The 15,189-nt window shown below is 38.6% G+C and overlaps 1 protein-coding gene across 2 annotated transcripts in view; it reads right to left on the bottom strand.

Moving 5' to 3' along the window:
• MAP2K5 (mitogen-activated protein kinase kinase 5) overlaps positions 1–15,189 on the bottom strand; it is a 246,870-nt gene that overhangs the window by 220,308 nt on the left and 11,373 nt on the right. For both annotated transcript variants that reach the window (XM_032417743.1, XM_032417744.1), the window contains exon 4: positions 4,780–4,847. In XM_032417743.1, coding sequence (XP_032273634.1) covers positions 4,780–4,847 — 68 coding nt within the window. The remainder of the gene's footprint in view (positions 1–4,779; positions 4,848–15,189) is intronic.

Below are 15,189 nucleotides of genomic sequence, written 5' to 3'. Positions count from 1 at the left end.
TTACAAAAGCAAGATGTACTGCTGAGTTTCTTAATGAAAGGTCACCCAAAAGCTGAGGTTAACATTAAAATAACCCCTCCTATAACTGGGTCTCAGTGATAGATAAAGCTTATGATTAATCAATAAACAAGGCTCAGCCCTGTTGTTTGGTGCTGAAAGGAAATGAAGCCAGCGCTGCTAGACAACGAACACAAAAAGACAGGAGGAGAAAAACAACACACCATCTTTAATCTTCCCAGAAAATGAGAGGGGGAAACAAGAACATCAACAGAAATGTAAACTATATTAAGGGAATATTTAACAGGGTCCTTTAAATAATTAGCAATGATCAGGTATTTAGTTTTCAGAATATGTAGGTTGGGTGTACTTTTTTTTTTTTCTAATAAAGCATTTCAGATTCTAATTAAAAAAATACTTTATGGAGGAATTAAAAAGATACAATAGTGTCAGAGGAAAAGCCATGATCCCAGAAGTGGAATATTCTAACAACATAACTTACAAGAAACTACGCTATAAAAACAGATTGTTGATTAACACAAACTCGTTAACAAAACGCAGAGAGTGATCACAATGGTGCTGTAATAACACTTGGCTGCTGGATTCTCTCAATACATTAAATATCTCCTTGGAGACCAAATTACTTTACATTTTCTTAAAAGACAATTTATTATAGCTTTGTTTTCTTCTCATTATCTCTTAAAAATATATCTAATGAAGAAAAGAATACAATTTCTAAATAACTTACATAAAACGGTACTAATGTGTGACAACAGACTTTGGTTTAATATGTTGGTTATTATTTAACAGCACACGACAACTTATTGTCATGACAAATCCTTACTACGACGCGACATCCACGTGTCACATGTATCAAAAACCACTGTCTGCCATTATTATGGCACACATAAAATTAACAGCCTAAGGCTGCTAGCAATTTAAATAATTGATAAGTTTTCAATTAAAAAGGCAACATTTTCAGGTCTAATACGAAAATCTATTTAAATTACTGATAAAAACTTATGTTTCTGTTGGCCCAAAGCCAGAAAATACTTGTGTTCAAGGGGGAAAAAAGTAATTCTGCAAGTTGCAACTCAGACGTTGCATATTTTCTTAATTTTATGCAGAGATCCAGGCTGTTTATTCATTTAACCTTTGTAATCAATGGAAAAGAATGATTAAGGGATTTCCAGTAAAAGTGTCTCTAGTTTTGCTTTCCCCATATGGATTCTAAAGAAATAATAAGGGGACTGCAAATTTATTAAATTTGACATGAGAAACTAAGCTGCTTTTTACAGTAAATACAGGGTTACCTGTCAGTATCTCGGTATCTCAGTATCTTCCCCACCCCACCACCCAGATCCTGATTCAAAAAGTTTTCAGTCAAAATGAACCTAAAAAATAAAGACCATGCAGCTTTTTCACAATAGATCAGCAACTAAAGGCTATCAACCAAAATCTATGTGACATTAGGTCCAAATGGTTCTCCTTATGGCAAAACTGGAACCCAGAGGAATTTTAATCATAAGCACCAAGACAGATCAGGGGCGCCTGGGTGGCTCAATTGGTTAAGCGTCTGCCTTCGGCTCAGGTCATAATCTCAGGGTCCAGGGATCAAGCCCTGCTTGGGGGGTGCTCCCTGCTCAGTGGGGAACCTGCTTCTTCTCCTCCCCCCAACCCCGCTCATGCTCTCAAATAAATAAAATAAAATAAAGTTTTTTAAAAAGAGCCAAGACAGATCAAAATGACAGCCAACCAATTTTATGTGTGCTTTTTGAGGAAGAGATTCCCCTACTCTTTACTTTTTAAATGTTTATTCAGAGCCTGACTCTACATAAACAACGGGTATATGATGGTAGGGCTATCTCAACAGATAAGAGGAAAAAGAAATCCATTTAGGCTTTAAATGACTTAAAGCTTGTTATCTCTCTCCGAGATATTTTCATTTAAAAAGATTTCACTCAAACATTCAGAATCAGAAGAGTGGAACTAAGTTAAAATTCTTGGGGATTTCAGGTTCCCATCTATAAATATTGAAGTGAATTAATGAGAAAGCCTGGACCCGATCAGACCACAATGTATAGACCACTGCCAATTCATAAAAAAGGCTTCACCATCCATTGCAAATTGATAAAAGTAAAGAATATCAATTCACTATGTGGTATACCTGAAACTAATATAATATGTCGACTGTACTTCAATTTTTTAAAATGAGGGAGGAAAAGAATGTAGTGAGTTTTACATAAAACTAACTTTACTCACTTTATTTTTTTTAATTTTTAAGTAGTTTCTACCCCCAACGTGGGGCTCAAACCCACAACCCTGAGATCAAGAGTCGCACACTCCACTGACCGAGAGCCAGCTAGGTACTCCTAAATCTACTCACTCTAATGGTCACCTTTCCTTTTGAGATTATGTACTGCCCATCATTTTTAATCTTTAAATGACTCTCACTGTTTTTCTTTGTTAGTAAAATAATAGTTAACAGTAGGTAATTTTTATTATTTATTTATTTTATTAACGTGTTTATTTGGCAAAATAAAACGTTACAATGCCTATGTCCTCCAATCTAAAAGTGAAAATTGATTAATGCATGAAAGCCACATATTTGGGGATCAATGAGCTAGATGATTTCTTTTCAGACTAAAAAGTGGTCCTATCGAGATCTCAGAAACTTGTAAGTTTAAAGACAATTACATAACTCTTAATATATTTTCCTACAACACAAAAATAAACACTGCATTTGAGAAAATAAACATAAATCATAGGGAATATATACTACAGATATCTCAACTGAGGTATTACATACACACAAATCATCCAGAATGTACTAATGGTGATGACATAGACAACTCCCCATACTAATGTGCAAGGAGGTGGGTGGGAGAGAAACAGCATAAAACACCTTTTATAGCACCGGCTATCACACCAGGAGTGGCTGAATTTAACTCCATGCTCACATTCACACTAGCCCTAAGACCTTGGGCATATCTCTTAGCCATGGCTTCCTCATCTAAAACATCGGGATGATTAAAATCTACCTCACCGAGTCATTATTAAAACCACAGAAAATTAAATACCTTTTGCATCTAGTATATATATAGTAGGCACTTAGAAACGGGAATGATTATTATCACTATGATGACATGCATTAACATTTCTCAAAAAGCGTAATTTGTCAGAACTTCCCAAAAGCACATTTTTGAAAGCACAACTTTGTGTGTGGCTATGTCAGAGACATAATAAAAGTACAGTGATGTCAGTAATGTACTCTCTGCAGTGGATGTATGTTGAAAAACTAGAATCCATCTGTGTGTATGTGTGTGTGTGTGTGTGTTTCCTAAAAATAAGCATCTCACACTCCCAGGAGAGTTAGGCAATCTATCAATACTAGTGCTAGACCTTTCAGCAGACAATCCTCCTCTGCCTTTCAAGGTACTGATGAGCCCTGCTCTAAATTCTCAGTGCACAAAGACTCTCAAATAAGTTAATGGGAAGTCAATGGGAAATTGACTTTTCCTACTCTGTGCTGGTCTGAATGCAACGCTCTGTTAATCATGCCATCCTTCTTGTTCTCTTTCCTCCTACCCTAAATTAAAACTATTGGCGGAAACCCTTACAGATACTTCACAGTTTTCATTACAATGAAACAATATCCTGGTTGAAGCTGAGGTCCATCAGAAACCTACGGATGTTGTGTTGGCTACGAATGGCGACAGGGACCAGCAAGGGCTCTGAGTCCATCATTTCCACCATCATACCACTTTGCATTTGTATAGAACTTTTAACTTCTTAAAGGGCTTTCACATCTATTATCCCATTTGATCATTACAATGACCCTATGCAGTAGAAAGGACAAGTATTATTATCCACAATGGACAGATGAGGCAGCCATAGCACAGAAAGGTTAAGTGATCTGCCTAAGGCCAGTGAGCCAGAGGAGAGCTGAGTCAGAGACCTGAGTCCAGGGCTCTCTCTCTACCCAGCCCCTAGAAAAGGTTTTGTAAACAGATTACAAACTCGGATAAAAGAAAATAAAATGAATAAGAGGAAATAAAACTCAATGAGAGGATAGCACAAATCAGGGCTCAGGGAAGTTACACCTCTTCATCATAGTTGGATTTGTCAGGCTTAGTATTAAAGTTTTAGATATGTACCCTTTTGTCTTATCTTGCTTATCTACTTTAGTCCCAGATAAACGGCTAAGGCAAATTTCCACTGAAATTTGAAACACAAAAGAAAAGTCATTTCAGGATATATTCAAATCACTCTGAAACAGTAAGTAACCCTGTAGTTCATTTCAGGGTGGAAAAAAAGGGGGTGGTTAGTGCATAAAATAACCGAGAGTACATTTTAAAATCGCGTATCCATACTAAGCCTGCAGCTACATTATAACTATAGTCTGTTTGGAAGGGTGAAAGAGATCTCCAGTTGAAAGTAGATTTTGAAAAATTTTTAGAGCCCAGGGGTTCATTTTTAATGAGCCGTTACTTTAAGTACTGCATAAAAAATACAGGAAATTGATAGTCCATTTAGTCTGCACCATACCTAATGCAAAAGTCATTAAGATGCATTATTCTTAATGTTCATGATATGATCAGTAAGTGTCTTTTGAAAAGAACGCCCTTAACTTTAACGTAAGGAAATCCTTGAAACCCTTATGCATCCTACAGAAGAATGTTATGGTAGCTGTGATTTATTTTTATATCTTCAGCATGCCGAGAAACAGTGCCCACGATTACATTAACACATTACAATAGTCCTCATTTGTGATAGACTTACATAGGACAGCATGGCCTTCATTTCTTCATCGCTCCTCACTGTAATTCGGTCACCATCTTCATCTTCATCTGTTTCAAAGGCAACATAGTGTGAGTGGTGAGATTTGCAGTTTTTAAATGCACAAAAATCATGTCAGCTGGGAACATAACACAACTTCTTTTCACAACTTGAGAGCCAAATCTTCAACACCATATTTTTGAGGATGTCGAGGTTATTGGTTTGTTGTTTTGTTGGGGTTTTTGTTGTTCAGAATATGAACAGTCCCGATAAAGAGCCAAAAATTTCAGGGACAGCTGAAAATTAAAATACTGCTTATGTCGAGCCTGACATGTATCTAGGTTAATGTGTCACTGGAGTGTGAAGAAACAGGTTTGGTGTGAAGAATGTTAAACACTGAAGGAGGCCAGTCTTGTTCTACCATCAGTACTTTCCTTCTTTCCCACGCAGCACCCTATCCCTTATTTGTCCAGTCTTCCTCTCTCCCAGACAAGCTATCATGTCACAGTGGCATGATCAAAATGGCTCACATGTATTGAACATGACTACACACAAAGTACCATGATTCCATGCTTCATATACCATACCTCCCTAAGAACCGCGCAACGATCCTATGATGTGGACAGTGTGACTTGATTATTACTATTCCCTTTTCACTGAAGAAGAACAGGGAGCCTATATAAGGTTAACTTACAAAGCAACTCTAACACAGTTATCCCCATAACCCATTCTATCTGGTAGCTCGCTTGCTCTTTCTGAACAGTTTCATTTCTATTGGGTAGTCTGACTATAATAAGCTTCATATGGCTATTCATGTGATTTTGGAAAAAATCTGACAGTCTTAAAACTGGAGGATAATTAGACTTTACAAAATACACAACCAGAATGTATACATTTGAATAAGTGTATCATCAAAGCGGCCACATCCAGAAACTTATTTCCACGATGCTTCTCCTGTTCAAAATAGTTTTGAAATACCTCTTTGAAAACTGCTTTAAGATCCCAAAGATAGCATGAAAATATCAGATCTCATTTTTTTTGAAAGATTTTTTTTTTTGAAGTAAACTCTATACCCAAAGTGGGGCTCGAACTCACAATGCTGAGATCAAGAATCACATGTTTTACCAATGGAGCCAGCCAGACGCTCCTATCAGATCTCATTTTTAACCCCAAATGGAACTGCCTGCCTGGTCACTCACCTACGCTATCTGCAGGCAGGACTCAGAATGACTTTTGTTTATTTCTAAATATTTAGTTAGCTATTTCATCCCTCTAAAAATAAAGATCTGTCAACAAAACAGCCTATGTGATAGATTCTAAATATATGGCTGAAAGAAAAATGCCAAAAACATTTTGAGCAATAATAGGGTTTTTGGAAGAAGTACACAGCCTCCCAGGGGACAACCTGGAAGGGGCAGGCTCTCTCTCAATTTGGATGCCTCAGCTCTGATGCACTTGTTAAACAATCAGTGTTGTTATTTATTTATTTATTTTTTTGAGGGGGTCATTCTTGAGTATCTAATTGCTCATTTGATCAGATGCAGAGAACCTGATTCCAGGCCTGGAGAAACAGACAAATCTCAGGTCATGAAGAGAATAAGCTTACACGACATGCTCTGGGGACTCTTACTGAAAATACAGGGGGAGTTCTGCTCATGGATCTTCGCCCACCACACCCCAGCGGCCCTCCCTCCCATCCAGCTGCAGTTCTGAAGATGTCCCCCTGCTCAGTGGCCAGGCCATGGAAACCCTAGGAGGGAGCTTGTATTCTCTCCTAATTAGCCCATTTCAGAGCAAAATGCTACTTTCTCTCCCAGCAGCCAATAGCAATCTATCTGACAGCATGATAGAAACCAGCAGTTGAGCCAGCCCTGCTCAGTGACCAAGCCAACTGCTCTCACTGGGGTTTCTCTCCAAAGCATTTGTTCCTGGGTCCTGGATCGTGGTTCACTCCCAAAGAGTTCCCGAACTCAATGCAAATCAGTATCATCAAGTCACACTATTTAAATATCTATATAAATAAGAGCTGTCCAGAGTCACTACTGTACCATTCTACTAAGAGCTGCCTGTTCTCAGTATAAAAGGCACATAGTAGTCACTTTCAGTAACACGAAGACAGCAGAGGCCTAAGAATATTACATATATAAGGGACTATATAGGAATCTAGCTCTTTCTTTCTTTCTAGGTGTAGACACTATAAAGTCAAATTGGAGAAGAAAAAGAAATGCCATTCTAGTTTTGGAAACAAAAGGGAGTGTCTACGTAAGTTCTGGAAACCAGTATTTTCAAGGGTAAGTAAAAAATTTTTCTTACAAATGCAGGAAACAAAGGGAAAAAACAGATACAGTATAAAGAGATATAATGTTACATACTAGCACACATGAAAACACTTTACATTTTTATTTTAAAAGCAAGTCAAATTCTCTGTTTAGATGTGGGCTACAATGATTTGTTCTTGATAAAGTCATGAACTTGGTAAAATTTCCAGCCTGAATAAAGTAGCTTTTTGTAACTCTCACTTCTACACCAGAACTAGCTACAGAGACAGTGGCTACAAAGGAATTGTTTATGTTCAAATTTCAAAATACATAAGACCCCAATAAGGTATCATTCACATGGGATGAGGAAGTGTTTGGAGTTTAATAAAACAGGTGAAAACCCTTCTTAGAATTTGTGAAGAGAAGGCACAGATTCCAAAAAAATCATTTAAATTGCCGTCTCTCTAATCAGGAACAACACAACAGTAAGAGTTCTCTAAGCTCTCAAAGCCAGAGCTTGAACCTTTAAGGTTTCTTAAAACAGAAGATTTGGAATTCCATGAAATCTCTGAGGGATTATTTCAGGAAAAAAACAAAAACAAAATAAAACACCTGTGATAGAAGTCAGCTACCAGAATAATTTCTTGTCTAGCAGTTCCATGAAAAGCAGCTATGAAACACTATAAGGACACTTGGCTTTAAGTGGACAGAAAACTGAGGTCAAAAGGCCCGAATAGCCAACCTAGTGGTAAAGTCTTGATGCTGTTCCATAAGGGGTCTGACTCCAAAAGAAAGATTTTGGTTAAGTTGAAGGAGGCATTGTAATAAAGCCTGGGGATAAAATCAGACTTACACGACACAGTGATTAATGTTCTTATGGATTATTAAGAGACTCCATTTTATGTAGGTATTGGTTTTCTTTACAAATTGCTCTTTGGGGGACTGACAGACTCTTTGCTATTTGTGATCAGTAGTTTTAATGAAGACTCCTGTTCTTGTCAAAGAGGAGACTGAGTTGGAAAAGTAATCACACCTATGAGAAGACTGATGATTCTGGCCAAAACACAAAACCCAAGCTCTCTATCCCTGTGATGGCAGTCAAACCATTTGCCTTGACACTTAAGTGAGAATACACTTCTCTGTAAAGACAATAAATTCCAAAGACATCCAGATGGCCAAGAGACACATGAAAAGATGCTCACCATCACTCATCATCAGGGAAATGCAAATCAAAACCATGATCTGCCATCACCTCACGCCTGTCAGAATGGCTATCATCAAAAAGAGAAGAGATAACAAGTGTTGGCGAGGATGTGGAGAAAAGGGAAACCTTGTGCACTGTTAGTGGGAATGTAAACTGGCGCAGCCACTGTGGAAAATAGTATGGAGGTTCCTCAAAAAATTAAAAACAGAACTATCATGTGATCTAGCAATTCTATTTCTGGGCATCTATCCAAAGGAAACCAAATCACTCTCTCAAAGAGATATGTGAACCTCCATGTTCACTGCAGCATTATTCACAATAGCCAAGATACCACTTACGTGTCTACCAACAGATGAATGGCTAAAGATGTGGTATACACACACATACAGTAGAATATTACTCAGCCAAGAAAAAGAAAGACATCTGCTATTTGCAACAACTTGGATGAACCCTGAGGAGGGCATTATACTAAGTAAAGTAAGTTAGAAAAAGACAAATACTGTATGATACCACTTATATGGGAAATTTAAAAAGGCCAAACTTAGGGGCACCTGGGTGATGCAGTTGGTTAAGCATCTGACTCTTGGTTTTGGCTAAGGTTGTGATTTCAGGGTCGTGAGATCAGGCCCTGCATCAGGCTCTGTGCTCAACGTGCAGAATCTGCTCAGGACTCTCTCCCTCTCCATCTGTCCCTCCCACCCCCCAAAATAAATAAATAAATCTTAAAAAAAAAAAAAAAAGGCTAAACTTAGAGAAACAGAGTTTGACTATCAGGGGCTGGGGTGGGGGAAAATGGGGAGCTTTTGCCAAAGGGTATAAATTTCTAGTTCCAAGGTCTGGGGATCTAATGTAGAGCATGGTGATTATAACTAATAACACTGTAACATACTTTTTTAAAGATTTATTTATCTGTCTTAGAGAGAGAGAGAGTGTGCGCACACATGCACGCATTCACAGGAGGGCAGAGAGAGGGGGAGAGAGTCTTAAAGCCGACTCCGTGCTGAACACGGAGCTCAATGCAGGGCTCAATCCCACGACCCCGAGATCAAGACCTGAGCTGAAACCAAGATCTGACATTTAAAGGACGACCTGAGCTGAAACAAAGATATGACATTTAAAGGACTGTGCCACCCAGGAGCCCCAACACTGTAACATATATTTGAATATTGCTGAAAGTAAATCTTAAATGTTTTGACCACAAAAAAAGAAATGGTAATTATATAACAGGATAGAGGTGTTAGCTAATACTAGGTGGAAATCAGTTTGGAATATACAATTGTATAAAATCAGCAGATTGTACACCTTAAATTTACACAATGTTATGTGTCAATTATATACCAAAAAAGCTGTAAAAAACGTCTTAAAATAAAAACAATGAGGGGCATCTGGGTGGCTCAGTCGGCTGAGCATCCAGCGCTTGGTTTCAGCTCAGGTCATGATCTCAGGGTCGTGGGATCAAGCCCCAACTCAGGTTCCATGCTCAGTGGATAGTCTGCTTGAGATTCTCTCCCTCCCCCTCTGCCCCTCCCCCTACTCATAGGTGCTTTCCCTCCCTCTCTCTCCAATAAATAAATTGATAAATAATCTTTAAAATAAAGACAATGAATTGACAGGTATTAGAAGTATTGAAGGATAAAGTAGAAAGACATACCAAGCAATTTAGTGTAACAGTAATTTAAAATACTTCTCTGTTAAAAGTTGGATACACAGAGCCAGTCTGGCTGATTCTGGCTATTTGCCTATCAAACTGGATTAGCTATAAAATGAACACTAAATGGAACTGTAAATCATAAAAACTTACTAAAGTGGCACAAAGAGTTTCAAGGTTATAAATATGTTGTTGAAGAACACCAGAAAATAGTGGTACTAAGTAAAGAGAAGTAGAAAAAATAATTTGAACTTTTGTCTTATACATAGAGGTTCTTTACCATCTGACCAAAAAAGCATTACTAGATATGACCAAAGGGGGGGGGGGGGGGGGGTGCATGCGATAGATCTGATACACTGGTTCACAATGAGAATTCCAGACTTCTCTAGTTGCCTGGAGCATAGTAATATGATTTTCCAGCACATTAGGGAAGCAAAAGTAGAACCAGAAAGTCTATGTACTGGCTGGATTTTGTTAATGTCACTTAAAATGGAGGAAAAAATCCTAGCAAGATACCAAATAGAGTGCAGCAGATGGTAAGCAAATATTATGAAGCAATCTTCACAAAATCTGCAGTGTGTCACAAATATACAAAATGGCAGAGTTTGGGAAAAGAGAATCATAACAGGCCATATGTTGTTAGCAATTTTATTTGAAGCAACATGCAATCCGAAAGAGAAACCAAGAGGAGGAACATAAAGGCCCAATAGAGGAGAGGCAGCCTCAGGTAAGGGGCGGTCAGAATGGCAAGCACAGTACCTATCAGGGTAAACAGTAGTCAACCAGCAGACGCCAGGGAGCTCTCAGCCAAACAGCACCCGCTGCAGCAACAGGGCTCAAGTGGGCTTTCGAGAGAAACAATCTAGCTTCTACAAAGAGCAACAGAAAGTTAAGGCAATGTATTATATGTCATTTGTCACGTTCCTTCAGTGCCAGGTGAGTCAATTAGGACTACAGCAAAGGCTTTTTCCCAAGACAAGAGGAAAGAAATGCAAACACAACTGTAGAGGTTAGAAAGACATTCAACAAGAAATTATCCAGAAAGGCTGTCAAGTTTATAGAGCCCTTCTTAGGTATGACAGCTAAGATCTGGAAAGGACTAGCAGTCCCAGTTTCTACGGCCAAATCTTCTCGGCCATGAATTTTAATTGTGCTCCATGCCCCTGCCTCCTGATTCCTTCTTCACTTCTTTGCTCCCTTCCTCTCTCGAACAAATATGAAAATGCCCACTATAAAAGCATTGCCTCCTTGGAGCTTACACTCTAGACTGAAGGGATGAGGTGGTGGGCTGCACAGGTATCTGGGGAAAGGTGTTCCAGGCAGAAGGAACAGCTAATACAAAGTCCTTGAAGTAGAATACCTGGCATGTTCAAGACACTGAAAGAAAGGCAGAGTAGCTACCACAGCATGAGCGGTGGGAGAGAAAGAGAAGAGTTCAGAGAAGCAGCTCTGTTGCAGAGTTGGGGGCAGATGAGAAAAATGCAGGACCTTGTAGGACATTTTAAGGACTTGGCTCTTACTCCTGAGTAAGATGGAAACCACTGGAGGGTGCTGAGTGTTGTGATCTCACTTCTAAAGGATCACTTTGGCTGCTATGTGCAGAACAGGCTGTGTGGAGGCGAAAGCAGAAACAGGGAGACCAGTTAGGAGACCACCATCATAGACCAGGTGAGAGGTGATGGTGGCCTAAACCAAGCTGAGATTCTGAGCAGTCATCATATGCTGGATATATTTTAATGCCAGAGCTAATGGAATTTTCTGATGGATGAGATAGAGAAGGCTTGTCCTTCATTCCTTCAACTATCCATGCATTCCAGAAACATACTGAGTGTCTACTATGTGCCAGGTACTATGATAGGGTTTCTAGAGACTCAAGAATGAGCAGTATTGTCTAGTGCCCTCAAGGAACAACTAGTCTGGTTCTTGAATAAAGGACTTGAACTTCTTAATTCGCATGCAAAATAACAAGACTACTAATAAGCAACTGTTCTCATAAGACTAAAAAGGATCTGGACTTTGTGCATGGATGATACTGCAAACCAAAATTTTAATAAATTAAAACTCTCTTCAAATAGTCTCAAATTCTAGGATGCATAATTAACTCTTACCTGTTAAATAACTTTTAGACTGTATACTATTGTGAGATACAATTTTTCATTAACCCACCTAGTTTTACTTATAAGCAACCACTTATCTTTTACACACACTACAGTTTAAGAAAATGAAATTTCATTTTTTCCAAATAATTTATGATTTCCAAATATTTTATAATTTAGACTTTTCTCCAAAGCAAAAAGGGGTTCTCACCCAACTATTCTTAAGGACACTGTCTTTGCTGTTTGGACATGAAGGGTGTCTTCTACAGGTATTTCTCCAGTAATCAGCTATACTGATTTTCTATACTGTAAGAATTTATGACTTATGGGTGCCTGGGTGGCTCAGTCGGTTAAGTGTCTGCCTTCAGCTCAGGTCATGATCCCAGGGTCCTGGGATTGAGCCCCACATCGGGCTCTTTGCTCAGCGGGGAGCCTGCTTCTCCCTCTCCCTCTGCCTGCCACTCCCCCTGCTAGTGCCCTCTCTCTCTCTAATAAATAAAATCTTTAAAAAAAAAGAAAGAATTTACAACTTATATAATTTGTAATTTTGCTTTAAATGGTCATACTATGCCAAATTTAAAATGATGAACTGGGGGCACCTGGCTGGCTCAATTGGTAGAATGTGTGACTCTTGATCTTGGGGTTATGAATTTGAGCCCCATGTTGGGTGTAAAGATTACTTAAAAATAAAATCTTTAAAAAAAATGATGAGCTGGTTTTAAAATTTCCACCCAAAATAATCTTCCAGAAGTTCATAAAACAACTGAAATGAGAAGCGTAAAATGATCATGGTTGAAGAAAAACATAAGTAAAATAAAGATTTATCCTACAACCCTATCTTATGAACCAAAACTCAGAGGCACAACTTGACAAGTGTGAAGATACTTATGAAGGCTACAGACCAAAATATGGGAAGTCAGAGTGCCATGGGAAAGTGGGACCACGTGGTATTTACAGGTATAAGTCAGCACTTGTCTACATAGACTTACAGTGCATCTTTCAAGTCACCAGTAAGAACTTACCACCCAGTGCCTCCAGCCCAATAGTCACTCTGCAGCAGTCACCTGTCTAGACACAATCCAGGAAGAGGAGTACATGTGACAGATATGCACAGGAAACTCATTAGTGGGCACAGCTGATTTGTGTCGCCCCGTGTGTTGGTGTACTCATTAATCTGTTAATGAAACTGTGGAAATCAGCAGGGGTCTCTGGGCCTATGTGAATGTCAAGCTCCTACAGCACATGTAGGGCCCACGCATGCAAACATTCAAGCCTTTTTATGGTAATGGAATTTAGCTTCGTCTCAGGAGTGTTCTCACATCTGGGGAAAGACAAATTATTCAGTAACTGGTACAGAGTCAGCTGTCTGTGAGCTTGAAAAATAAACTTGGATTCCCCACCTGACTCCTCCTTTCACCAAAATAGACTGGAGATGGTACAAATATTTAAAATCTTCTGACATTTGTAATAAAAATGCAGGCACTTTTCAGAAAAAAAACCCCACACTAATACACATATGAACGTACGTATTTATATACATACCTAACGTGTGTGTGCTTAACTCTATTAAAGTAGAGCAAAAAAGAATATGGATGAATGCTTTTTCAATATCTGGAATGTGGAAGACCTTCCTAAGAATGACAAAAATCCAGAGGTCACAAGGGCAATATGATAAATCTGACCATGTAAAAACTTCACCTTCTCCATGGAAAAAAAAGGAAGAGGGAAAAAGACCAAAGCAAGCTGAAAGGAAAGCAGTAAACTAGACAAAAATAGCTCTAACATGTAAGACAAAGCCCCAGTTTTCTTAATATTGGAAAGCCCTTAAATCAATTTGAAACCTACAACCTAAAAGGAAAATGGGCAAAGGTGACAAAATGGTTCACAGAAATTAAATACAAATAACCAAAATATACATAAAAAGATACTCAAGCTCATTTATAATTGATACAAAATAAAACAATAACATAGTAATCTCTTCCACCTTTCAAACTGACATTGACTAGGAAGTTTGCTAATAAAAAAAATGCCCAGAGTTGGTGAGGGTAGAGAGAAATGGGCATTCTCAAACATTGTTGGTGGGAGTGTAAATTGGTTCTACCCTTTAGAGAGCAACATGGTAATAGCTATTAAAATGTAAAATAGGGGTACTCTTTGTCTCAGTAGTTCCAACTCCTGGGAATTTATCCTACAAATATATTTCCACAATGTGGAAAGATATAAGGCGATGCCACTGACTGCAGCATTTTTTCTAATACTAAAAAACTGCTAACAACTTAAGATTGGTCTATCAATAGGTTAAATATATTAAGCCATGGCCATAAAATGAGGTATAATGTAGTCATCCGAAGGACTGAAGTTGATTTGTGCATGCTGATGTTGGAAAGAGGTGCAATATATACTATAAATGGAGGCAAGGGAAATTAGTTGCAGTACAGTATATTATATACAGAGAAAACTTCCATAAGGATACAGAAGAAACTGTTAAATGGTGAACTGGAGAAATGGGGACTTTTAGTTTTCCTTTCAATTTTATGCTGCTTAAATTCTTTTTTAAAATCATCTATACCTTCTTAATTAAAAAAGATATCAAACACTAGATATTGGAAAGTACTGTTATTTGCACTCAAATTATAAGGGGCAAAGGACCAAAAAGGGGTAACATGAAAAAGGTCTAGGGCCATCAGTCCAAGAGGTGAATTCAGCATAAATGCGCCTGCCTCCCCTCACCCAGCCTAACTCCCCTCGGGAACATTATTCCCAGGAACAGAAACCGGAAAGAATAGAGTCACTGTAGACCCTCTGCCCTCTCAGGACAGAGGGCTTAGTCAAGTGTGGGAATTTGAATTTGGAGCCTGACTGGTCCACCACCAGCCAGTTTATATCCCGTGCCTGGACAACAGCACAAATAATCCAAAAAAGCAAATGATTTACTTGGCTTTAGGTCACATTAATTTTAAAATTCTCATCTGAATATGGACACACAACATTCCATTTTATTCAGCAACGATGTTCCCACAAGGCACTAAGCTAAGTACTAAGAAGAGAACAAGAATGAAATAAAACATGGTACCTGTCATCAAGTCATTCAAAATCTAGTGAAGAAGGGAAACATGCACACAGCTCATCAGAAGGCAGGCCCAACGCTCTAGCAAAGGTGTGGAGAGAGATTAACCCCATCTGGGCGGGGGGGGGGGGGGGGGGGGG

Source organism: Phoca vitulina, unplaced genomic scaffold, assembly GCF_004348235.1.
Source record: "Phoca vitulina isolate PV1807 unplaced genomic scaffold, GSC_HSeal_1.0 scaffold20, whole genome shotgun sequence".
NCBI classification, from domain to species: Eukaryota; Metazoa; Chordata; class Mammalia; order Carnivora; family Phocidae; genus Phoca; species Phoca vitulina.
Note: the sequence above shows the minus strand (reverse complement) of the source record. Positions and strands in the feature narration are given on the sequence as shown.